General features: G+C 50.7%; 1 protein-coding gene and 1 long non-coding RNA gene across 3 annotated transcripts in view; one reads left to right on the forward strand and one right to left on the reverse strand.

The window, feature by feature from the left end:
* Window positions 1-13272, reverse strand: part of KIAA0930 (KIAA0930 ortholog) — a 43694-nt gene extending 30422 nt beyond the window's left edge. The window contains exon 1 of one of the 2 annotated variants that reach the window (XM_037006790.2): window positions 12920-13272. In XM_037006790.2, coding sequence (XP_036862685.2) covers window positions 12920-13145 — 226 coding nt within the window. In that variant the 5' untranslated portion in view covers window positions 13146-13272. Of the gene's footprint in view, window positions 1-9208; window positions 9237-12919 lie in introns of those variants that run through there. The other variant, XM_037006791.2, reaches the window with a different exon arrangement.
* Window positions 9377-22792, forward strand: LOC140843663 (uncharacterized). The gene is made up of 3 exons (XR_012121634.1): window positions 9377-12703; window positions 18085-18233; window positions 21695-22792. It is a non-coding gene; the product is annotated as an uncharacterized lncRNA (long non-coding RNA).
* The last annotated feature ends 2864 nt before the right edge of the window (window positions 22793-25656 follow it).

Here is a 25656-nt window from a genome sequence, read left to right on the forward strand (position 1 = left end):
TCCACAAACACTGAATTAGCAAACACTGAACCACTGCTCCTATGGGAAATACAGGGTTAGGTTCCTACAAGCCTCTGGTCACAACATTTTCATCAGTCAATGCATAACCTTGTTTTATGTGTGTTTATTTAATATATGGTTGACTTATTAACACTGAAACCAAGGCCAAGAGCACTGCAACTCAGGCTAGGCTCTTCTAACACACACCTTCTCCATGAGGACCATCCCCGCCTTGTGCTTGGGACTGAACAGCACTTCAGCATGATGCCTGGGGTCATTTTAAACAGCAAAATCTTCAACATGCAGAATACATGGCACTAAATAGGCCACAAGAAGGACACTTGTTTACAGTAAAAGCTGAAACAAGGCAGAGCATTGCCTCATTCACCCTCAGCCAGGAATGTGCACACATTGAGCAACTCACAGTTTCCTCTACTGTGGGTGTTTGCAGTTAACCACAAAAAGTGCTCTAAATACTGATTTGGGATTACAAATAAGTTTTACCAAGCAAACAAGTCTAAAAATACAGAATCCACAAATAATGAAGATGGAAAATACAAGGAACCCTGTATCTATCAGCTCCAAAGGGCCTACAGGCATCCAGTAGCCTCCCCTGCCACATGTGAATCATTTTCCATTACCCAGATCTTTGAAATAATCATGGGTTAGATTTTAAAAGGCATTCTTTGAAAGCCAATCCTCTTCTAGACCATTAAACCACTTATGTTAAACAGGCTATGTAAACACCCTAAAGTAGTTTACAGCCATTAAAAAGGAGGATCATGTACTAAAATAGAGAAAATTTTCCAAGAGCTACTGTTAAAAAACATGCTTTAGAATAATAGAAAAGATGTTTCTAAGAAGATAATTCTGCCTGATCTTCAAGAAATGGATAGCTCCAATGCCACTCATGTGTTTTTAGAGCCTACAAAATGTATGAATTCTTTTAAACAAGGAAGTATACCACTGATTCCAAAAACAGCATGCATGTGCGCGCGCGCATGCACACACACACACACACACACACACACAAACATGAGAAATTTTTGGCTAATAACATGGGTATCAAGATAAAAATCTTACTAGATTTTATTTACATTTTAGTTTTATACAATATTAAAAAGAATCCAGTAATCCATTAAAAGTATATACCATGACCAAGCAGGATTTAATTCAGGAATATAAGAATGGTCCAATATTAGGAAATCTATTCATATACTCACTATATTATTACAGATCAAAAGAGAAATAACAGACAATTATCTCCACAGATGTGGGGAGAACACTGATAAAATTTAATACCCATTCTTAAAAATTAAAATTCTTTATAAAATAGGAATAAAGGGATACTTCCTTAAACATGAAATACATCTTGACTAGAAAAAGTTACAATTATCAAAATCCACTATTATTAGCATTGTTCTAAAAGTACTAGACACTACAATTAGACAATGAAAATATTAAGAATAACAGAAATTATAAAATTTAAATTAACATTACTAGGGGATATTACACCTGACCTGGAAAAATGCAAATAAATCAACTGAAAAAGTATTCAAACAACAGAAGTCATACGGCATCTGGTAACAAAACCACCAATACATTCAGAAACCAACAGCTTTAATGTAAACCAATATTCCCAATTAGAAGATAAAATGCGAAGAAATACTCTGTTTAGCATTAAAAAAAAAAAAGACGAACAATTGAAAAGGTTACTGAGTTCTTGAGTTCTTGGCTAGGAATATTCAAATCATAGAGGGGCAAACCTAATTTGAGCTATTAATTTAACATGACCCAATAGAAAATGCCAAGAGAATGTTTTAAAATAAGCCAAAAAAACTCACAAAGATGATATAGGGACACAATTCCTATGAGATATTAAAGCATACTAGGAAGCTAAATCTTCATGTCACTGTCAACCCAAACTGTCCATAACCCTTCAGTACTGCACACACAAAAGTCAGGGGCTGTGGGCACCTCTGTCCTGCCACAGGGAGGAGGTCGACCTGTGGGAGAGAAACAGCCCGAGAGAAGTCCAGAACAGAGCGGGGCTAGAGTGGGACCACTCAGCCCCTAGCACTGGGCCTTGGGGTCTCAGTCTTCACCCTGCAGACAGCCAGCCAATTTCTCTTTTTGTCTAAGTAAGCTACTATGGATTGGTTTCTGCACTTGTAACCTAACAAAGAATCCTAACAAACAGAACACTCAAGACTCACCCAACTTTAAAACAAACCAAAAATCCTCCCTGGACCCCACATTGCCCTCTAGCTGTTATCTCATCAGAGGCTGACTCCAACATGAACTTCTCAGTCCCCGCTTTCTTGGTCATATTTGCTAATTTACAATTTGTTCATTTCTGTCAAAACAGCAAGCCCCAAACCACATTTCCATCCCACTTCTGCATTTATTTTTCTCCATAGAACCTGGCAGTCAGTATGTAACATCATATATATTTTACCTATTTATTTTGTTTGTTTTCAGTCTTTTCCTAGTACAAGAGCCAGAAAACTTTTTCCATAAAGGTCCAGACAGAAAATATTTTAGGCTCCGCAGACCATACAGTCCTGGCCCAATTACAAAATAACCCATAGCAGTACGTAAGGAAATGAGCATGGCTGTGTTCCAATAAAAAATTATTTACAAAAACAGGCAGCAGGCCAGAATTGGCCTGGGGCCATAGTTCGCCAACATCTGTCCTACAAGAACTAATCTGTTTTAACCAAGATAACCCAAGAGAATAGAAGCTCTGTGAAAGTATGACTGTTTTTCCTCTTTGATCATTTTGTTCACTGCTGTATACGTAGTTCCTAGAATAGTATTTGGCCTACAGGAAACAATAAATATTGGCTAACTGAATGGATAAATGAAATAACTAAGTGATTACTGAAAGCAAGATGGTAATGGTGTAGAATTAGACAGATCAATGGAACAGAATAGGAAGTATAGAAATAGAACTAAAACACATGGTGATTTAGTTTATATCAAGGCGGCCGTTCAGATCGGTAGGATGAAGATGATTCTTTTATGGCTGGGCTTGGAATGACTGGCTAGCTGAGAAAAAAAATAAGGTTGGGTCCCTGCTCATACCAAAATAAATCCCAAAAGATCAAAACTTTTAAGTTAAATCATTTTTTAAAAAATGAAATAAATCATGAGAAATTTTTTTTTTTATTGTCTCAGAGAGGAAAAAGTCTTTCTAATTAGAACAAAAAAGCTACCAAAGTAGAGAATGATATATCAAAGTACATAAAAATTAAAAATTTCTATAGGGGGAAAAAAAACCATGACGTACCATAAACAAAGGAAAACAAACAACATCCTGGAAACACTGTTGGAACTCTTAAATGAGGGTCAATTCCCTTCATAAATAATAAGTCAATAGGACAGAAGCAAAGGGAGATGCAAACGGCTTTTAAAACAGGAAAATAGGCTCAACCTCACACAATTAGAGAAATGTACATGAAAACCACAAAATTTTACTTTCCACCTATCAGATCTGCAAAAATCAAAACACCTGATGACACACCAACCAGGCTGAAAAGGCTGTGGAGAAACGGAGACTCAGATCTGGCAGCAGGAAGGTAAACTGATGAAATCTCCCCACAGACAAAAATCACAGATGCGTAGGCCTTTGACCCAGCAGTTCCATTCCTGAGGGTTTTTTCCTAAAGTCTTACTCCCACATGTTTAAAATTACACAATTATTATAGCACTGTTTGCAAAGCCCTGGATGGCCCCATCCATAGGGAAGCAATACAGAAATGAGACTACATTCACTGAGTGAGTTACTGCACAGAAAGGGGAACAGCTCCAGCTGGGCCCATCAGGAGAGCACTTTAGAAGAAAGTATGTGGAAAAAGTTAGCAGAACAATATTTGACACTTTTACTGGTAACAAGAATAGTTCAAATGACCCACATGCATGTGGCATGGGAGGCTGGGGGAGGACAGAAGAAGGACGTGCCCATCCCAAATGCTTCAGTGCTGTTTCCCGACTTAGGAAATGGTGGTAAGAATGGAACCCACTCTCGGGGTTTGAGGGGTTTCAGTTAGTTGATACCCGTGAAGACGGAACCACGCTGGTGCTGAGCAGGTGCCTAGGCTTTCTCTCTAGGGATCTCCTCATACCCTTTCATTTTGGTGCCCTGAACATGTTTACCTATTCAAAAAGTAACAAAAGCATTTAAAATAACAATGCAGTGACTTGAAAAATGCTTATGATAGTAAGTTAAAAAAAAAAAGCAACAAAAAGCAGGCCACAAAGTTATACATAAATAAATACTTGAATGAAAAAGAGGGCTTAAAAAAAGCCTAAGAAAGACTGGAAGGAAGTGCACGATATGTTCACAGTGGTTTTGTTAAGGGTAGTGGAATTACAGTTTTTTGCCATTTTTCAAATATCTGTAGTGTATTTATAAGTAAATTTATTCATTTAAATAACACTAAGGGTTTACTGTGTGCCAAGCACTGTGGTGCTAAACACCGACACCCCCAATCTTGCCATTCTATGAAGCAGGTTTTATTTACCAATGAGGACACTGGTTGCCCAAGGTCACAGCTGGATGGAGCTGGTACCTGAACCCGTTCATCCCCAGCCTGTTCACTCTGGAGCTAAGCACCACTCTCAGAGGAGGGGGCTCAGTGCTGAGTGTGGGATGGCGGGCAAAATCTAGCATGACCCCTGACCCACCGGAGCTTCAGAGGGTGGCAGGATTTATCAGCAACTACCGAGGACATGCAGGGCTATGGGCTCAGTCCGGGCTGGGAGGGCCGGTGGGCTGGACACTGGCCCCATCTGTGGTGTCAGTGAGGCTTCCCTGAGGAGGGAGTTTCACCTAAGTGGTCAACCCTATGAGGTATGTGGGCAAAGTGGGGGAGCAGCATTCCAGGTCCCAAAGAGGGAGGATGCCTGGTGAGGCTAGAATAGGCCCCAGGAGCGAGGACGCCGAGTGAGAGCCAGAGCTGAAAGCACCCATCCTCAAGAGGCTTCCTTGGATTGGGGGGTTTTGTGCATCCTCAGAGGACTGGGAACCTGGATGGTTTGGCGGGAGGGGTGGAGATGGAGACTCTCTGCTATCGGAAGAATGGACAGGCAGAGGTGTGACACCCACCCCATCTGCGGGCTGTCTGGGCCCAGGGCCTCCACAGGGTCACCTGGCTCGGGAGCAGCCTCTGCCCGGCCTGGCTCCTCCCAAAGCGGGGGTCACTGGCCCCTTTGGGGAGAGTCTGAGGCGGCCATTGGCTGCCTCCCCGTGGGGCACCCAGGGCAGTGAATAGGCTTCTGTGGCCCTCAATAGGCCTTTCACCAGCTCGGGCCTCTCAGAGCCCCTCCCTGGCTGAGGAGCCTCCCTGGGGACACAAAAGACAAAGACTCTGCTCAGGGAGGCCCGGGCTGCCCTAGGAGACACATGGCTGAGAAGTACCAGTTGGATGGTCCCGTGAGCCACCCCAGGGCCTGGCCCGCCTTTGCTGCGGCCTGAGGTGAGCAGGGGGGATTCCAGCGGAGCAAGGAGATGGTGTCCGCTTCCCTGCCTTCTTCAGAAAAAAGTCCAGGCTCCCCCTACCAGACGAGCTGGCCTCCCAGACAGCCCCCTGAAGTCTGGGGTGTGGTCCCCAGCCCTCTCCCCTGACCAAACACCCTGGGCATCCTCAGCCTGCCACCCCACTCAGTCAGCTGCACGCACCACAGGGCCTAGGGCCCATTCTGACCTGGGCTCATGTGAGTCAGCTCAGCTGTCACCTCCCAGGGGTCCATCCCCCCACCCCACCTTTCCTAACCCATATGCCACCTCTACCCAAGAACCTTCTACCTCCGAGCACCCACCTGCTACTTCACCTCATCTGATCTTCATAAATATCAAGTGAAGTCAAACTACTATGTTCATTTAACTGATGAGGAACTTGGGGCCCACAGCTTGAGTCACCTGTAAGCACACAGCAGAGCCAAACTAAAGCCCAGATCTGCCTTTCAAACCTGCTCTTAGCTCTGTGCTCTGGGCCTGTCACACTGGTTCCTAACTACCTGAGTGTCCCTCCCCACAGGCAGGGTGACCTGCTACCCAGCACTGGACAGAGCCCACAACAGAGAGTCGGCAAATGCTGAACAAATAAATTTGTGGCTATGACAAACCCTCCAGCTTTCAGTTGGCTCAGAGAACACCAAACACCACAGCAGCTTTGAGACTCACCCCAAAGCTGCCATCAGCAAGAACTTTATTCATGACCACTTCTTACATATGCACAATGTCGTGACATCTTTAGAGTGCTTTTATACCCCTCAGATCACATCAGGGATCTAATAACCCATTTCATAGTTGAGGAAACTGAGGCCCTTGGCCTTGGTTACCTGGCAAAATCAAAACTGGACTGGAATCCAGGTGGGGTTCAGTCAGCTCCAACTCTGAGAGCCCGCTCTGCCAGGCACTGTGTGAGGCCCCCTGACCCCTGACCTCAAGGTCACTTTTATGGGGTGGGGTTCCTACCAGAGTGGTCTGCAGCCAGCAGTTCCCAGCAGCGATCCCCTAGACTCTCCAAACCGCACACCCGCAAACCCCCCGGGCCTGCGGCCGTCATCCCAGGTCACATGTGCCTCCCCACAGATGGTTCCCGGATGGCTTCAATCTGGCCTGAGCTCACAGAGCAGGCCAAATGTTAGCTCCGCCTTCGAACTCCCACCACCCATGAGCTCACCATCGCTGTGGCCTTATTCAAACTCCTGACTCACTGCTTTGCTCTGACACAGAGAAGGGCCTCCAAGAGGAGCAGCCATCCTCCTGAGTAATCTTTCAGGCTTCTGCAGACACCCACACAAGGTTCCCCATCCCAGACGAGAGCCGTGACCCTGCCACCCAGCTTCCACCTGCCCCCTATCCTCCCCAGGTGCTTGGGCTTGAGATCACACAGTCACCGCCCTGGTCACTGAGTCAACATTCCGCCTCCTCCCACTTCCACCCCAGAGCACTACATGGCATGAGGCACGGCACTGAAGCCTAGAAGCCCAGACCAGCACTGCAAGAGGTGCGCACAGCCCGCTGGCTCTCACTGCCGTATCAGTGCAGATACTCAGACTCAGAGGGTAGAACTCAAGGCCACGTGAGGGTGCCCATTCACCCACTCCATGCCTCTCTCACTGAGGTAGGCTCAGAGCTGGGAATGAGGCACACGCTGGACCAGCACCCCCGACTGTGAGCCCAGGGCACAGGGGACTGCCTGACTTGCTCACTGCTGAGTCCCAGCACCCAGCTCCCCACAGGCCCTCTGAGTTCAGGCCAACGTTTGTTAAGTGCTTCTGATGTGCCAAGATGCAAAGCTGATGACATGCTGCGTGAAACAAGGATCAAGGGCACCCTGGGCCCTGGGCAAACACCAGTGGACAACTGGCCCTTCACCTGCTCTACCATCAGTGTCATCTACGGTGCTCCCTCTGGAAACCCGACAAAACTAGACATGCCCCTGGCCACCCCCAGGGGGCCCCTTCTCTTACTGCTCCCCTGCAAAGCAGCTTCCTCCTCAGAGTGCCCGTCTCCTCCTTGACTCCCGCTTCCTCTAAGACCTCCTTGCCGGTGAAAACCAGGGGCAGGGTCTTCCCCATACACTAGACCTAGCGAAGCCACACAGAAAATAGACACCAAATGCCTCTCCTCAGAGAGAGGGGGGTGCCAGGGTGAGAAAGGACAGACCACAGCCTTGAGTTCAGGAGGACGGGTCCAAAACCCACACTGACTGTGCTGGGACCCTGAACCAAGGCCCTAACTTCACTGCACCTCGTCTTCCTCTGCCAACAGGGATGACACACCTCATCAAAGGGCTGCTACAGAAGGGCACATACCTGACACAGAATGATGGCTGGTGGTTGCTGGGAACCCAACCCTCCTTGGGACAGAACTGGCCTCGCTGGACCTCCAGGGAGGGCTTCCGGGCCCAGCACCTCTGGTGGAGGTGACTTCATGCCTGCAGCCCCAGCGGTGCAACAGGCAGAGCGGGCTTGGGTCGCTTCCCCAGAGTTTGCTTGCAGGGGGCAGGAGCAAGGACTCCCAGGGGCAGAGCAGGAGCTGAAGGGCCTCAAAATGAGGGCAGCTCCCCTCCCCAGGTCAGGAGGAATCTGGAAGCCTAGAGCCCCACCCTCCTGGAGTGGCACGGTCTCAGGATCACCCAAGGCACAACCACTGGAGACGACAGGACAGACCTGCCAACAGAGGTGCGGTGCTCTGGGGGTGTGAGACATGCAGCCCAAATGTGGAGCCACAGCTCTGGGTAGTAGGATGACAGGGTTCTCAGCTCCACCTTTGGGAAAGAGGCAGGACGCATGATGGTTCCTGTTTCTGCTTCCTCCTGTTTCATTTCTGTTGGCCCTGGAGCAAAGCACACAAGGCCCTCTCTGAGGTGGTGTGACAGGCCCTGCTCTGCACAAGGGGCTAGGCTGTGAACAGTAGAGTGTGGACTGGGGAGCATGTATCCCAGAGCCACAGGCTGCGAGCAGTGGTCCCAGTTCACCTTTCTCTCCCGTTTCACCTGGGAGGACACTGAGAGCTGGAGTGGGGATGTGGCCTGCGGCCACTCCCACAGGCCCCCTGGATTTGACCCAGGGCTTTGGCACCTATTACGGGCTGCCTCCATGAAACTTTCTGATGCTCTAGGTCTGGAGGCCGACCTCTGCCCCAGGTGGAGGCAGAGCAATAATCAGTCCTACTCCACCAACAGAATGGAGGCCCAAAGAGCTGCAGTGATTTCCCCAAAGCGGTACAGCGTTCAGTGAAAAACAGATTATGAACCCTCTCTGCTCTCTTCCCCACTCTGTCTCTGCCTAGGCCCAGCCCTTGATGAGGTGTGCACCACTCAAGGGCGACTTCCCCAAGAAATGACCACCCTTTTCATATAACAGACACCTATCTATTGATCAACCACCCACACTGCCCCCACGCCTCTTCCCTGGGCCACTCTCATGGAACAGCCCACCCTGAGCTGGCACAGGGGATGCAGAGCCACTGCCCAGAGCCCTGGAGGGGAGCCCGGGAGGTGAGGGAGAGGAAGTCACACACAGAGGAAGCGAGGCCATGTCAGAGGAGCAGTGGTGGCTCAGTGAAGGAAGCAAGTATAAATAAGGATAGCAGACTCAACAGGGAGACTGACTTGTCCGAGGCCACATAGCAGGGGCAGAGCAGGCCCCGTGTTTGCACCAGAGGGTGCCGACACAGCTATTACCCTCTCACCTTGCAGAGACATCCCTGCAGCTGTCTCTTCATGATGTGAGGTCCAAAGTGCTCAGGTTTCTCTGAAAGGCCACAGAGTCCCTGTCTCAGGAAGAGCTACAGGCAGCCTCCCAGGCTACTCTAGCCCCAGAAACAGAGGCCGGAACCCACAGGCCTTAAAAATAGGCCCAGGAACCGAAAGAGGTACTGCTACCACTCCAACGGTCACACTTATTCCCAGCAGCACTGGCCAGATCCGGCCTGCCTGCTGTAGGTGGGGCTGGAGGGCCTGGGGCCCCAAAGGAACTCAGGAAAACTGTGCCCCATGACTGCAAAGCAGTCAGAACTCCAGACAGTGATACAACCCCTATTCCATGTGCAGGCGCCAGGCCAGGCACTTTGTATCGTTCATAATAAATACAGCAACAGTAGGGGATGGGTCTGACTCTGGGCCAGGGCTGGTGCTGCACCCAGTCCTGTGCATCTCATTTACCCCTCAGGACGTCAGGGAGGTTGTGCCTGTTGCTTCTCATACAATTCCCATAGCCTCACAGATCTGTCATCTCCGCTTTACAAATGAGGACACCAAGGCCCAAAGGGTGGCACTCTCAGGTCCCACAATCTTCCCTTCCAGCCACACCTCCTACTAAAATCTCCCACCCCAGTAGGAAGTGTCAGGCTATATCCACCTCTGGGCCAGATGTCTGCATCACCCGATATCTGGCACTGGACCACCTAGTTCTTCCCAGCTCAGAGATTCTGTAACCCCACAGAACCTACCGCAGCCAGCCAGCCTGGTTCATATGTTACCTGGAATCACAAGCAGATTTCTACAGATAAAACACCAAATCCTGCTCAGGGCGACCACAGCCCTGGCTGCATCCAGCAGGGTTTTACTTCAGCCACATTACCTGTGCATGTGGCTTCTCTCCCCAGCTCAACCGTGCCGATCAGGGCCGATCCCCCTGCCTGACTCAGAGCAAATGCTCAGAAAATATTTCTACCGTAGAGGCCACAGTAGACAGATTCTCAAACAACAACTTGTCCAGGGCCAAGTGTCTCCACCAGGGGCTCCCTCAACACCTTCAACACAACCTCAGAGGACACACAACAGTTCTGAATAACCCAAGCTTTAACCGAACAACAAAAATCTGGGAAGGGTAAATTAATTCTTAAGTGTTAACAGGTTGTCACAGCTGTAAAGTAGGGATGTTGAAGTTCTTCGGGCTGGCATCCTGGGTTCATGTCTGGATGCTGGGCCAACCGCGGGGTCCTTACTCTACTTTGGATGTTAAGTCACCACTGAGCTTGCCTTTCTCTGAATATCATAAGTATTATCTGAAAAACGAAGATATGGGCAACAAGAGCCCTTCGAGGAAGCTAAGATTCCACTTTGCTGAGCCATCCACGCCCTTCATTTCCTAGGTCACAAACTAACTTCTCTAATTCATTTGCTTAGTGTGGGGACACCTGCACTGTATGTGCCCCATGCTGGGCACTGAGGAGACTCCGACTGAGCCATGTCCTTGAGGGCCTCACCTGCTAACTGGGAGACAGACTCACAGACCACACTACAAAGCCACAAATCACCCTGCTCCTCCAGCACACACATACCCAGTACAAAGAGGGCACAGGCAGTGGGACAGGGAACAGAGGAGGGTTCCCAGGGTGGCAACATGGAAGCTGATGCTTGAAGGGAGACTTGCAGGACAGGTGAGAAGGGGGTAGTTTTCCAGGTAGAGAAAACAGGTGGCATCAAAGCGCAGACCATCAGAGCACTTGAGGGCCTGAGTTTAGGGAGGCTCAGGGGCAGGGGAGACAGGGAGACCTTGTGTGTAAGGGAGGATGGGAGGCAGGAAAGGAGATGCAGTAAAAATGAGACCACCAGACTCTGCTCTCTCAGCCTAGTACAGGGCAGCCCCCCTCCCCAGATGCAGCACAGCAGGCACAGCAAGGCCTGGCTGGGGACATTTGGCAGGGGAGGGGGAGGGGGGCGCAGGGGAAGGAGTCAGACTGACCAAGGGTCAGTCCCAGCTGTGCCACTTCTTTGCTGGTTGTGTGGGCAAGCGTCTTGCCTCTGTGAACCTCGGGCTCCTCACAGGTGAAATGGAATGACAGTCCTCTCTGACAAAGTCAGTATCAAGTTGACAGCACGCATAAAGCACCTGACACATAGTAGGTGCTCTGTAAATGCCAGGTGCTGGAATAACTCACTGCTGTTCTTAGGGATGGGCCTGCAGCTCCTTGGGGCAGACTGGGAGAGAAGACGCTCAGAGGCAGAGGACAGTAGCAACATGCTGACAGGGGCGCAGGGAGGGCTCCCTGGATCTGCTGCGCAAACAGAACTGAGGGGCCTAGAGGAGATGGTCCCTCAGACCCCTCACATTTCAGACATCCTGTGCCAGGTGGCAGGTGGCTTGTCAGGCTGGCTGGCAGGCAGCCTGGCACACAGTAGGTGCTCAGTCAATGTTTGCTGAATTAGTGAGTATCCACAATTTCTGTTCAAAACTAAGTTGTGGAACCTTTTCAGAAAAGTCCTCGTCCATCCCCACGCACTCTGTGGGCACTCCCACCCCTGCCCAAGAGGAAACTTCATTCCCAGCAGAGCAAGGCTGGAACCTCGTCACTGAGGGGAAGTGTCTTATGATAAGCTTGCCTGGATTCCAACTGATTGCCTCTCCTCCCCCGGCTCCAGGGCGTGGCCTGCGGAGGGGCCTAAATCCCTGGGGCGGCCACATCCGTGCTGCTGTGGGGATAGGGTGGATATGGCTCTCTGGACTCGGTTTCCCCAGGGATGAAGGAGGCTGGTAGACTCTTCAAGCCTGACACTCCCTTTCTCCACAATGCTGTCGCCCCCTCCGAAATGCCCAGCCCAGAGTGGGCATGAGGGTAGGGTGGGGTGGGGGGTGGCTGACAACTATGTGAAGTCATTCCTACATGAAGAAGGGAGGGGTCTTCTCTGGAGAATATGACAAACCAGACGTGGCAGGGGGGGGGGCCCGCCTCAGTCCAGGCGCCACCCGTCAGTGCATTACCTCACACCCAGCCAGGCCGGGGGACCCCACCCACACCTGCAGCCCTAGGCTCTTTCCAACGATCAAAGGCACCCCACCCCACCAGGTCTGACTTAGGGTGGCACAGGGCAGGCTCACGCCCAGAGCAGGCTGCCCTCTCTGCCGGGCGGGAGGGTGGGTTCCGGGGGGCCGCGGCCCAACAGGTCGCCAGTTAGAGCTGATGCAGGAGAGGAACCGGGCGGGTGGAGGGGTGCGGGAAGACAAAGGCATCATTTCAGGCAGCCCGAGACACGGCCCTGGTTGGCAAGCTGGGGGCGGGGCGGGGGCGCACGGGCGGGGCAGGGGGCCTGGCCCTGCCTTGATGGGCTGAGGGTCTCCCCGAACACGGCTCCCACACTCTGCGGCGGCACTGAGGCCCCAGGGAGGTTTTCCTGAACGAGAGAGGTCCGGGTGGGTCATGGAGAGAGAAGGGGGACGAACGGACGGACACCGGACGGACGGGGTGAGACACCGAGTGGCCCAGGAAACGGGGATACTGGGACACGCGCGTGCGAGGCCCCTCAGGGCCAAAGGCAGAGATGGGGGCAGAGGGACACAGGAAAAGCCCAGACGCGGAGTCCCGGGGGCCCATGTAGAACGCGACACGCAGGGGGCCCCCGAGACACACACAGGCACAGACACTGGGAGACGCGCGCAGGACCCCGGAGGCCCCACTCACCGAGGCCGCAGACCTCGCGACGCAGGCTGAGGAGGCTGCGCTCCTCCGCTATGGCGCGCAGCATTTGCTGCAGCGAGCGCTCCTCGGCCTCGGCGCCGCCCGCAGGCTCCGGGGAGGCGGCGGCGGCGGAGGGGAGGGCGGAGGGGAGGGCGGGCGGCCCGGCCCGGAGCCCCGCGGGCGCGGGCGCAGAGGCGCAGGCCCGGCCCGGCGGCCGCGCGGAGGCCATGCCGGGCCGCGGCTCATCGCCCGCGCCGCGCCCGCGGGGGCCCCTGGCGCGCCCCGCCTCCGCCCCCGCGCCGGCGCCGCCCGCAGCGAGCACCACTGAAGCCACAGTCCGCCTGTGCGCGCGTCGCCGCCGCCGCCACCCGCCGCGCCTGGTGAGGCGAGCGCACCTCCGCGCCGCCGCCCGCGCGCCTCGCACGCCCCGCCCACGCCCACCGGGCTCCACCCCCTGTCCCGGCCTATCGGGCCCCGCCCCTGCCCCGGCCCATCAAGCCCTGCCCACGCCCATCGGGCACCGCCCCTGCCCTGGCCTATTAGGCCCCGCCCACTGCCACGCCCATAGGCCTCCGACCTCCGCCCCGCCCCGGCCTACCGGACCGCCGCAGCCCGAACCTTCCTACTCACCAGGCCGCCCTGACCCGTCCGGTCTCCAGGCCCCGGCCCCAGCCACCGCCCACTACCCACCAGGCCCCGCCCCCAACCTACCAGGCTCCCTGCTTCCGCCGCCAGGTCCACGAGGCCCGGTCTGGCCCCGCCCACTCTCCGTGGCTGGCCTCCGCCCACCATTCTCTTCCTCCAACTGCCCTCGGGTTCCTGCCTCGGCCTCCCGCGCAGTCTTGTTACTCTCCGTGGCACCTGCGCCCCCGAACCACCTTCACCAGACCCAAACTCCATCTCGGCCCTCCCCGAGACCGCCCCGGGCACCCACCGGTGTCTCTGGGCCTCTCCCACGGCACCTTCGGCCCATTATCTCCTTCCGCGCAGCTGCCCCGCGCGAGATTGACTGTCAGCCGGCCGCCTGGGTTGCCGCCCTCCTCTTCTCCATCAAGTTGCCAAGGCCGGTTTCCCCTGAAACTTACCCCGCAAAACCCAGAAAGAGGTCACCGCCCCACCCCCCGTAAAGAGGTCTCATAGTGGGCATGATAGCAAAGACCTTCCCGCCCCCCACTGACTCCATCGCCTGGCACAGTGCAGGGTGTTGAGAAACGCTCTTGACCTCAGTTTCCCTAGCAGTGCAATGGGGTCCTCCCAGCTGTTGACTAGGTGTGTATGAGCTCAGCTGGGCAGGGGAAGCAGCTCAGAGGCTCTCTCACCTCCGCCCTCCCTGGTGGCCCACCTCCACGACAGGGTGAGATGGAGAGGGAAAGACAGTGCTGGGAGTCCCACCCAGCTAAACCAGTCCCAACCCATGCCCCCACTTCTCAGACCCACGGAGGAGGGTCCTGCCTTCAGGCCCCACCCCCTCCCTCTGTCTGAAGGGCTCTTCTCCACCCCACCCCACCCACCTCGTGAAACCAGCTTCCTCATTTCCTTTGGGTCCCAGTCTCACCTCCTCACAAAGAACCTTCCCTGACTGCCTTACCTGAACACCACAGTCTCTCCCTCTCCCGTCTCTCACCCTGCTTTTTTAGTTTTTTTCATAGCATAGCACTGACCTCCTCTGACTGTAGAGCTGTGTGTTCTGTATATTGTCTGACTCCCCCACTGAGGAAGGGGCTGTTTTCTGCATGGTTGTATTCTGGGTTCCTAGAATATTGACTGGCAGGTAGCAGATGCCCAGTAAATAATGTGGTATGAATGAATGAAGAATGAATGAGAGGCATATGATAGCAAAGCAGAGAAGTCCTGGAAGAGGCAGTAGGGAGGCCTGTCAGGTGGGGCATGGGAACAGCCCTGGAGGGGGAAACAGGTGATCTGGATCCTGCTACAGGCTTCACCCATAGTTTTTTGCCACTAGGCCCTTAGGGTAGGGCCTGTGTCTGACCCCTTGGCATCCCCAGCACGGGCAGAGCTGTATCCAAGTGTGCAGTGAGGGAGTTAATGAAGAAATGATGGGCCAGAGGTTTCGCTCTCCTCTCGCCTGGATCTGTGTCCCCATTGGTAAAATGAGGACACTGGCTTGAGAGTCGTGGCCTCCAGTTCCAAGTCTGGACCACTGGGATTCTGGCCGGTGGAATTGCTGAGCAAGGACTCAGAGCTTGGCAAGGCCAATAGTCACTTCCCACTACATTTCCTCAAATTCCATCAGTTCCCCTGCCTGCTCCCTTTGTTCATGAAATTCTTGCCTGGAATCCTTTCTTCTCCACTATTGTGCTTACTTGGAGGCCCACTTTCCCCAGGAAGCCTCCCTGTTAGACTTGGCCAATGCATTTGTGTTCTTACCTGCTTTGCCAACTTGCTTCCTGCCCTGCCAAGGTTACCTCCATAGATTCTGTGCCATAGGACCAGCATCAAATCAACTCCATCCCATTTTCCCCAGCATTGGGCCCTGGACAGGTGCCAGAAAATACATCACTTGGACTCTCTCCTCTTTTATCTTAATACTCCAGGTACTGTCCACATGGGGAGTTTTTTAATGTCAACAAATGTCAAGTTATCCTTTGGACTTGAAGTGGGCATGAGCAGGGCTTCTGGGGGCCACAGGGCATATTCTGTTTCTTGATCTGGGTGCTGATTACATGGGTGTGGTCAGTTTATAAAAACCAAGCTATAACTTTGTGAGTTAGGCACTTTATGTAAATATTCACAACATTACATAGAATTAAAAATAAAAAGATCTAAAACCCTTGAAAAAATTCTGCTTTAGCCGTATTTCCCATGACAATGAACGTTCTTTTCTGCAAAGAAGTGACATGTACTTTTAGAGACCACTGAGAAAAAAAAGATTATGTAGGCAGAATGACAGCCATCAAAAATGTCCAACCTGACCCTGGGAGTCTGTGAATATATGTTACCTTACATGGCAAAATGGACTTTGCAGGTGTGATGAAGGGTATGGACTTTGAGATGGATCATACATGTGGGACCCACCTATTCACATACATTATAAAAATGGAACTTTCTTAGCCCCAGTCAGAAAGGTCTGTGAAGACAGAATAATTAGATAAATGCAATGTTACTGGCTTTTAAGATGGAGGAAGGGACCACAAGTCAAGGGATGCAGACAGCTTCTAGAAGCTGAAGAAGTCAATGGAACAGATTCTCCCCTCAGCCTTCAGGTAGGAACAGCCCTGCCTTGGCCCAGTGAGACCCCAGTCCTACTTCAAACCTGTACAACTGTTAAGATAGTAAAGTTGTGTTGTTTAAAGGCACTTCATGATGGCAGCAATAGAAAACCAATACAAGAAGCAACCATAAGCTCTCAACTCATGCACTTCCTCCTGGAGGTTTATTTTGCAAACAATAAAACAAAGTTCAGCAAAAAAAAAAAAAAAAATCAACCACAGCCCATTTGCTTTAATAGGTCAGTTGCTTCATTTTCTTGCTGTTCTAAATGCCTCCCTTGTGCAAGAGGTTGTGACAGTGGTGCTGATGGTTCACATTTTTATCTCTAGATGTTTGGAGGTGATTTTATTCAGAGCCAGTTGGTGTTAAGAAAAACTGCCCCCACAGAACTCTTCTCCCCTTGTGTAAGTGGCCGAAAGGCCAGGGACTTGCTAGAGAAGCTGCCAGTTCAGCTGCAGGCCCTGGCTGCCATCCATCACTGTTCTAAGCCTCAGTTCACTGTCATATAATGGTATGCAGGGCTGCATGATAGCTGAGATCCTCCCGGCCTAAATATCCTGCGAACCTGTAGTTGGACTCCAATTGCTCTTCTTTCCTTTTTGGTCCCCAAAAGGAAAAGACAGTTCCGCAGGGTGGGTCATATGTAAACAGCCCACTTTGGGTCGTTAAGCATAGGTTCCCAAGGGGCACATTCAGAGGCTCTGCCATCTACCCGGATAGTCTGTACTTTTCACAGTCATGTGAGTGTGTTGTTAGCAGCTTCCCAGCCTGACTACTTCCTGCTGGTGACTCGTTTTGCCCAGAATCCCTGTTCCTCAGACCTTTTTTTTCATCTGGAAAATTAAATACAACTCCCCACCCCCCAGATCTAGATTCTAAGAGTTCCTACAACGCTGGGTTTTTCTCACCCTCTCCCAAGGCGGGAAGGGGGGTGGGGGTGGGGTGGGGTGGGGTGGGGTGGGGGGGTGGGGTGGCTACCTAAGAAGGTCCCACCACCTCCCCCACCCAGCCTTCAGCCCCTTCCCTCCATCCACCTTCCGTACACACAGTGTTTTCTCACTCTCAGATGTTGTCAGAAATTCCACCCTTAGGATTCCACCTTTTTTTAAAAATAGATCCCTGCTGAGGAAGGCAGAGAGGAGTATGTCTTGGAGAATGTTGTTAAAGAATGCCAAGGAAAAATTCTTGATGGGTTTTGTCTGCCTTCCTGTGCCTTAGGGAGATAAGACATGGTAAGAGGGACTTTTTAGCCGTTGCTATTGTCCAAGGGATATCTCCAGGGTAATCATAAATGTACAGTATCTTCTATATGTGTCCCAGGTAATAGTATTATTGTCTATTTATAAATATGGAATAATATATGAATACTGATTAAGAGTATATAGTATTAATCTACAGCTTCATTTCTAATCTTAGTTCTGACACTACAGTGATGTGAATTTGGGTGAATTCCTTAACTCTCAGCTCCCTTAAATCTTTAACTATTAGCGCTCCCCAATTTCTATTTTAATTATTAAATAAAATAACATTTGTAAAAGTTAAAAAAAAAAAAATAGATGCCTGCTAAAATTCCCCTGGAGTGGGTAACCTCCAAATTAGTATTAGGCCGGGATGCCTTGTTGAGAAGAAAAGATTCAGAGATTTTGAAAGAGAAAGCACCTAAAGAGATGGAGAGTTGAGAGATCCACACTGACATTTGTTAAGAAACTGCTTTATGTCGGCAGCCTCACGAATGTGGACAGCGATAATCCTGAGCTCTGGAAGGCATCTAGTATTGTGTTCATGTGTTAGGTAAGACAGCAAGACCCAGAGAGGCTGAGTAACGCTCAAATGCAAGTTGGACCTGGAGCTGGGATTCGCACCCTCCTGTAGCCAGGATGAAAGAGACAGCAGCACATATACCATCTGGCATTAACTCACCCCATTTCTGGTCTCAGGAGGGAAGCCCCACTGGAGAATGGATATGGGTGATAAGTTTTGAAGGGAGATGCCTGCTCCGAGTCATTGGCTCTTCTGACTGCTATGCTGAACGTGAGCAGGAGCCATGATCAGGAGAGACACCTGAGACCAGCAGAGGGGAACTTGGGTAAGTCCCTTCTGCTCCAGAGCCCTGGGCCTCCCATCTGTCAATGATGAGGCTGGACTGGATGTCCCTGTGGGCCTTTCCAACTCCAGTATTATGGGGGACAGGTCGGTGAACCAGGACAGAGAGCCAGATAGCCTGCCGTCCATTTCCAGGTTCTCTCAGGCTCCTGCCCTCAGAGTTCCTGCCTAGAAGCCATTTCCCTTGTCCGTAAACACACAGCCTCGGCCCTGGGGTGATAGAAGTCGTATTAACAACCAATGCTGTGTACTACAGCAAGATGCAGAAATAAATAGGCAGAATTAAAATTGGTAGGTGCTTCATTAAATACCTACAGACGTTTATTTTTCATTTGGCATCTTATAACATTTTCTCTACATTTGAGGACTCTCTAGAGATGAAATTTTCTCACATAGCAAGAATTCTGAATATGCCAGGTAGTTGATAAGAAATCAGAAATTTAAGGTTACTGGTGTTTTGTCTTATTTAGCAAACACGTACACAGGACTTACTACGTGCAGGGTGCTGTTTTTTTATGATTTCACACATGGAATTCTGTGACTGCAGAACATCGATATCCCTCTTTCACAGAGGAGCCCACTGAGGCACAGAGAGGGCAGGTATCTGCAGGGTTATCAAAGGCAGAGTCAAGGGTGAAATTACAAAAATCCTTTGGTAACTTCTTTTTCTTGGAAAAAAAGGACCCTTAATAAGGGGACATTTAAAATGATGTGGGCAGGGCCTCCAAAACCAGGAGAGATGCCCAAATATGATCTGGTCTTCTCAGGCCCCAGCATAGGGCCTGCACAAAGGAGGTAAATGTTGAAAGAAAGAAAATTAATAACGTGTCCTGATGATGGGGGGTGGACTTGGGTGGGGAAAAAAAAATCACATCTTTATTTTCACTACCTTCTAACTTAAATTTAGTATTCCTTTCATCATGGCTGCAGGCAACAGACCACAGAAATATCACGACCACAGGTGTAGCTACAGCTTTGTCCCCGGTGCCCACCCAGGACCCAGCAGGCAGATGGGCCAGACGTGGTTCCTGTCTCCCACCCCCACCCCCAGAGCTTCCGCAAGAGCCCAGGGAGCTTCCAGGACTCCAAGCAGGAATGTGATCTCAGATCTGAGTGTGTAAGGATGACCATGGAGAATTGGCAGGGACTGGAGTCAGGGAGGCCTGTGAGAGGGTCGAGGCTGCTGCCGGGGGCCAAGGGAAGGGCCGGGAGTCCTGCGCTGGGGTTGTCACCGTGGAAATGGGGAAGGACATGGAGTCTAAAGGTAGTGAAGAGGCCAGAGTGGCAGGCTTGGTGGCCTGTGTGATGTATAGCCTGCATCCCACGGCCCTTCGCCCGGAGGCCTCTCCCTTGCCCGCCTTCCCGGCTACCGCCCCTTCCAAGCACTTCCAGAGTCAGGTCCTCGAGGCTCCATCTGGCACCAGCCTCCCTTCCATGTCACTAGCCACCACCACGTGCCAACAACTGCTGTGTCTGCCTCACCTCTCCCTGTGCCCAGCTGACTGCACAAGTCCACTGAGATGCCTGAAGGGATGCCTCATCCTGCCCCAAGATCTCCCCTGCGGGCTCTCATCTCAGTTGCTGAAGCCAGAAGTCCAGGAGTCTTGGCAGATGTCCTCTGCCTCGTTCTCCTCTCTAAACCATGGCGACTTCTGAGCACCGAAGTCCCTCTACTTGACACCATCTCCACTGTCGCTGCCCTAATCCAAGCCATTGGCTCTTCTGCCTGCACTCTTTTAACATGTGTTTGCTTTCTGCTGCTGCGTAACAAGTCATCTCAAACCTAGCAGCTTGTTGTCTCACAGTTGTCATAGGTCAGAAGTGCAGGCCCTGCAAAACTGGGTCCCTGTTCAGTCTCACAGTCTGACATCCTGGTGCTGAGGTCTCACCTGAGCCCCGAGGGCCTGTTCATGCTCATGTTCCTGTGGGCAGGATTCCTTTCCTTGTAGCTGTTGAACTCATGGAGGCTGTGTCTTCAAGGCCACAGGGTTGCATCTGTCCACTTCCCTTGCCTTTAAAACTCCCTCTCTGAAGAGCTCACCTGATTCGGTCAGACCCACCCCGATAATCTCCCTTTTGATGAATTCAACTGATTAGGAAAACAATTGCACCGCCAAAATTCCCTTTTGCCATCTAATGTAACATAATTATGGGAGTGATATTCCATTACAAATCTTGCTCACACTCAAGGAAAGAAGATGGTACAGGGGCACCGCGGGTCACTGTAGAATTCACCTATGGCAGAGAGCCTCTTCATGGGGTCTCCAGGATCTGCTGGACAAGGGTCATCTTCCTATCTGCCTGTCTGCCTGTTTCTCTATCATTGATTTTTTTATCTTTCCTTCTTTCTTTCTTTTTTTTTTTTTTTGAAGTTAAATATGAAATAGTCCAAATAAACCCAAAAGCAGAGTGAGTAGTAATGATAGGCTCCCTTTGTACCTATTACCTAGATTTAAGCAATTGTTAATGTCTTGCTTTATTTTCTTCATCTTTTTCCTTAATATTCTAAAGTCAGTCTTGGACACAGTGAACCTTCACTCCTAAACACTTCAGTATGTGCACTGATTTTTGAAAAAGGACATTTTCCTCCAGAATTCAATGTCACCATCACCCCTAATGAAATTAACATTAATCCTCTAATCCTTTCTAAACCCCAGTCACATTCAAATTTCTCTTACTGTCCCCAAAACATTCTTTACCAGCTGGCTGTTGAGTCAGGATCAGGGTGATTTCTCCAACATCCAGATCTGGACATGGCACTTCCCTGTTCAGCTCCCTGCTTTATCTCACCGCCCCGGGATCCAGGCCCAAACCCTGGCCTGATGGTGGCAGGACACTGCCCCCCTGCGCCTCTCTCTCTTCCTCCCTCCCTGCCCTTCCTCCCACTGGCCTTCTTTCTGTTTCTCAATGGGTCATTGTCCTTCGAGCCATGGGACCCATGGCTGCTGCTTCCTCCAGTTGGCACTGTCTTGTGCCTTCTCATCCTTCAATCCAGTTCAGCCATTGCTCCCCGGGGAGGCCCCAGAATCCCTGAACCAGGTCCACTCCTGTGTCCTCTGCTCCCTTGTAGCCCTGTTTCTGCCCTGAGCCCTCCCTAGAGCTGGAGCCGAGGCCTTGAGGCAGGAGGTGCCTGGTCAGGGGCCAGCAAGGAGGTCTCCGCGGGAGGCAAGAAGACAGGCAGGCCCCCAGCAGGAGGCCCAGAGATGGGCTTCTCTTTGGTCCACACAGAATATTAGAAACATTTGAGTTGGTTGGAACAGAACTACAAGTCCAGAAATAACCCACACATATATGGTCAATTGATTCTTGACAAAGATGCCAAAGCAATTCAGTGCGGAAAGAAAAGTTTCAGCCTCGGATCAACTGGACATCCAGATACAAATAATAATAATAATAGTAATTTTGACTCTGACCTCACACTAACACAAAAAAAATTTTTTTTAGGTCTGTGAAATGGATCATAAACCTAAATGGAATAGTTAAAACTGAAATTTCCAGAAGAAAACATAAGAGAAAACAGTGATCTTGAATTAGGTGATGATTTCTAAAATAATACACAATAAGTGCGAACTATAAAAGGACTGATTGATAAACTGGACTTTATCCAAAACTTAAAATTTTGCTTCTGCAAAACACATATCTAACAGAAGGCTTGTATCTGAAATGATGTTTCTCAGCTCAGCCATTTTTTTTAGCCTCCCCCGCCCACCAAGGATCCTTTCAAGACATTTGTTTCCTAAGCTCCCATGAAGTTTTAATACCACAGATATCCATTTCTGCACTGTATGTATATCTGTGCTTTCTACATAAAAGGAGTATGATTGTTTTTCACTCGCCCAGAACCCAGTTGTCACCCTCAGGGCCAAAAGCACCCGCAACAAAAACATACGAGGGAGAATATAGAAAGACAATAAGGAAAAAAACAACACAACTTGTTTTTTCATGGGTAAATGATTTGAAAAAACCTTTCACCAAAGAAGAGACAGGGTGACAAATAATCACATGAAATGAAGTGCCGCGTCATTAGTGGTTGGGGAATGTGAAAAGGGTGTCACCACACACACACTGGGCTGGCCAGAATCATAAAGACCAACCGTTCTAAGCACAAGGGAGGAGAGACCTGAAACTTACACACTGCTGCTGGGGACGTAAATGGACGTCCACTTTGGGAAACAATCTAGCGGTTTTTTAAGTCAAACACATCCCTACAACATGACCCAGCTATTTCACGCCTGGGATTTACCCAGGAGAATGAAAGCACAGGAAACTTGCACAGAAATGTTCAAGGCAGCTTGATTTCTAATAGCTAAAGGACTAAAAGTGAAAGTGACCCAGTATTCACCAACAGGTGAATGGATCAATAAATTGCACATCCTTACAATGGGATACTACTCAACGATGAAAGGAAATTAACTGTTTATACATGTAAGCACGTGGATGAAGCGCAAATTCATTATACTGAGTGAAAGAAGCCAGGTGAAAAAGAGAGCATAACATATAATTCCATTTATGTGACATTCTAAAAACCACGATAAAATCTTCACCAACAGAAGCAGACTGTGTGGCTGCAGGTGGGTGGAGGGGGGCGGGGATGAAGGATGGATTACAAAGAATCATGGGTTAACTTTGGGGGGGGTTGGAGTGGTCATTGTCTTGACTGTGGTGATGGATTCATACATACAGACGCCAAAGTTCGCATCTATGTCCAGACTCATCAAACTGTACATCTTAAATATGTATGATTTATTACATGTCAATTTTAACTCAAAAATCTGTCAATTAGTTGCCAATCTTAAAAATGGGGTGGTTTCCCATGTAAGAATTTATTCACTATGTAAGACCTTGTTCACCATGTAAGAACTTGTTCGTTATGCTTCAGAAGATTGGAGACTGTTGAGATATAGGCTTGGGGTTGATTAATGACTGTGCATTGAGTCCCCTATACAAAATTTTATTGTTGTGAACAACCATTTGATCAATAAATATGAGAGATGCCCTCTCAAAATAAATAAATAAATAAATGAATAAATAAATGGGGTGGTTTCAATTTTTTAAAAAAATCTGTACTTCCGACTTTACGTGTACTGGCTGTGTATAGCTTTTCCGGTTCGCTTGGAGGTAGGAGGCTGGAGCTGAGCACCCCAGGGCCCCTCTGGGCCCAGCACAGGCTCCTCAGCTTACCTTGGCCTGACTCTGCTGGTTTCTGTGCACACTGGGTCACCTTCCTGTCTCCCAGGGCAGCTGAGTCTGCGACCCGGGGTGTAAAGGAGCTGGGGTTGGGTTCTGAGCAGGGAAGACACGGATTGTTTCTGCAGAGTCTTCTCAGGCGGCCCAACAAAGCCCCTCTCAGTCTGGCTGCATCCCAGGGTTGTCGGGCATGGTTAACAACATGAAACACCAGGCCTTGGACTTCATCACAGAAGAGTTCTGGCTCAGGGAGCTCATGACAGATGTCACATCATTACACGAGGTATCATTATCCCATTTTACAGAAGACTGTAGGGAACTGTCGGAGGGGTGAAGGCGCAAGGAGGCCAGCAGGAATTGTGTAAAGCTTCTTTGTACATTATTTCTGGGCTGGGTTGTTGGGTGTGTGATGCCAAGCCCAGAGCCAGGTAGGCCTGGATTCGATGTGAGCCAAACTCTCTGCCTGCGCATCCCTTCTCCCCCTCCCCCTGAGCGGGGAGCAGGGCACAGGGCTTTACTGTAGCTCTGGGCTTCGACCAGTCAGCTGTTGGTAAATATTTGCACAATTGGCCTGCACAGCATTAGCCATATCCTTTCCTCTCTTCCCTGCCTCAGTTTCCCCATCTCTAAGGGGGAAGTAGGCTCGATGCTTTCTAGGGGCCACAGTATTCTGGGAATCCTTGAGGATAAACCTCCTCTTCCCACTTCTTTTCCTGAGTTGTTAATTACCAAGATCCTTTAGAAAACAGAAGCTCAAAAGCTCTAGAAACAGGTTGCATCCTGGGACCCAGAATTTGCCCAGAGCTCTGTGATCTTGTGCTTTAACCAAATCCACCCAAGCTATCTTGGGGAGTTAGGGGAATCTTTCACCTTTGACTGCTCACTATTCTTGTGCACCGAGTGAATAACACAAATGGACACTATTTGCCTTTGTGCTTTGGTCACCATGAACCTCAAAGGTATTTGTCCTCAAAGTAGTGGAGGATCTGCCGCATCTACTCCTCCTGGATTTGCTGTGAGCCCTAAGGAACAAGGTGGGATGTCTGACAGGTATGTGCACACTTGGTCCTTCACACGCCTCATGGAAGAAGGGCCAGAAGCAAGAGGACCAGGGAGAGTTGATGGGGTGGCCTCCGAGGGAGAGGGGCTCCCTAGGAGGGAGCGGGCACATGCCCCTGGGCCACTGCATGGCTTTCTAGCTGGGCTCTCTGCTCCCCCTCTCCAGCCAGCCTGTCATCCACCCTACCGGGAGGGGGCCTTCTAACAGCCAGACCCCGCCCTCCCTTCCGGTGCAGAGGAGGAGTCCAAGTCCGCCCTGGGCTGACAAGACCCTACACCGGGGCTCCTTGCTGACCTGTTGCCTGTCACCCTCCCCCCCTAGTCTCGGTAGCCCGCCCTGCCCCCACCCCTCTGCCTGCAGTGTTCTTCCCCAGCCTCCGATGCTTCCCTCCCTCCCTCCTCCTTGCCTCAGCTCCCAGGGTCCCTGACCACCTGTGCAAAAGTGCTCCTTCCTACTAGGTGCCCCCCTCACCAACTCCAGCCTCCTGCCTACACTCATCCCCCTTAGCCCATGAGACCTTCCCTGGTTTACAGACTGTGTCCCCGCTTTTACAGAAATGTGACCTCCATGAGGCTCCACAGGGCTTCTGTGCCGTCCACTGCCCTGTCCTGGGGTCCAGAGCCTGGCACACAGGAGGGGTTCCGTAGCTTGTGTTGCATAACTTGGAAGAAAAACGGGGCATGGTGTCTTGCCTGCAGATTGGGTGGGAAGGGGGTAGTTGGGGGACAAGGGCTCCCCCCCAAATCCTCCCAACCTCACACCCAGCGGGTAGCCCCTTTGACCTTGGAGCGCCCGGGCCCAAGGGCGTGGGCCCAGACGGAGCTGAAGCTTGACTTTCCTGGGCCCTGAGCACTTCTGCCTCGCTGGGATCCTTCCTCCATAGCTAATAACAGTAACATGCGTTAAATGAAAACGATGTTACGACTGCATTCGTATGAAGACGATTATATGCTAAATTATATGCTAAAACATCTTCGTCTACGTAGAAGTTCATTCTTTCTCTTCGGATCCTAACAGATCTCGCGTAAAACAGCCGCGAGGTGGGCGCAGGCTCCTTTCCCAGCGCCGCACCCACCCTTTCCGAACCGCGGGCAGGGGCGCCGCCAGGGGGCGCCGGGCACCAGCTCGAGGCCCCACTAGGCGGCGGGAAGGGGCTCCG

The sequence above is a fragment of the Manis javanica genome, chromosome 10 (genome assembly GCF_040802235.1).
Source record: "Manis javanica isolate MJ-LG chromosome 10, MJ_LKY, whole genome shotgun sequence".
Classification (NCBI taxonomy): domain Eukaryota; kingdom Metazoa; phylum Chordata; class Mammalia; order Pholidota; family Manidae; genus Manis; species Manis javanica.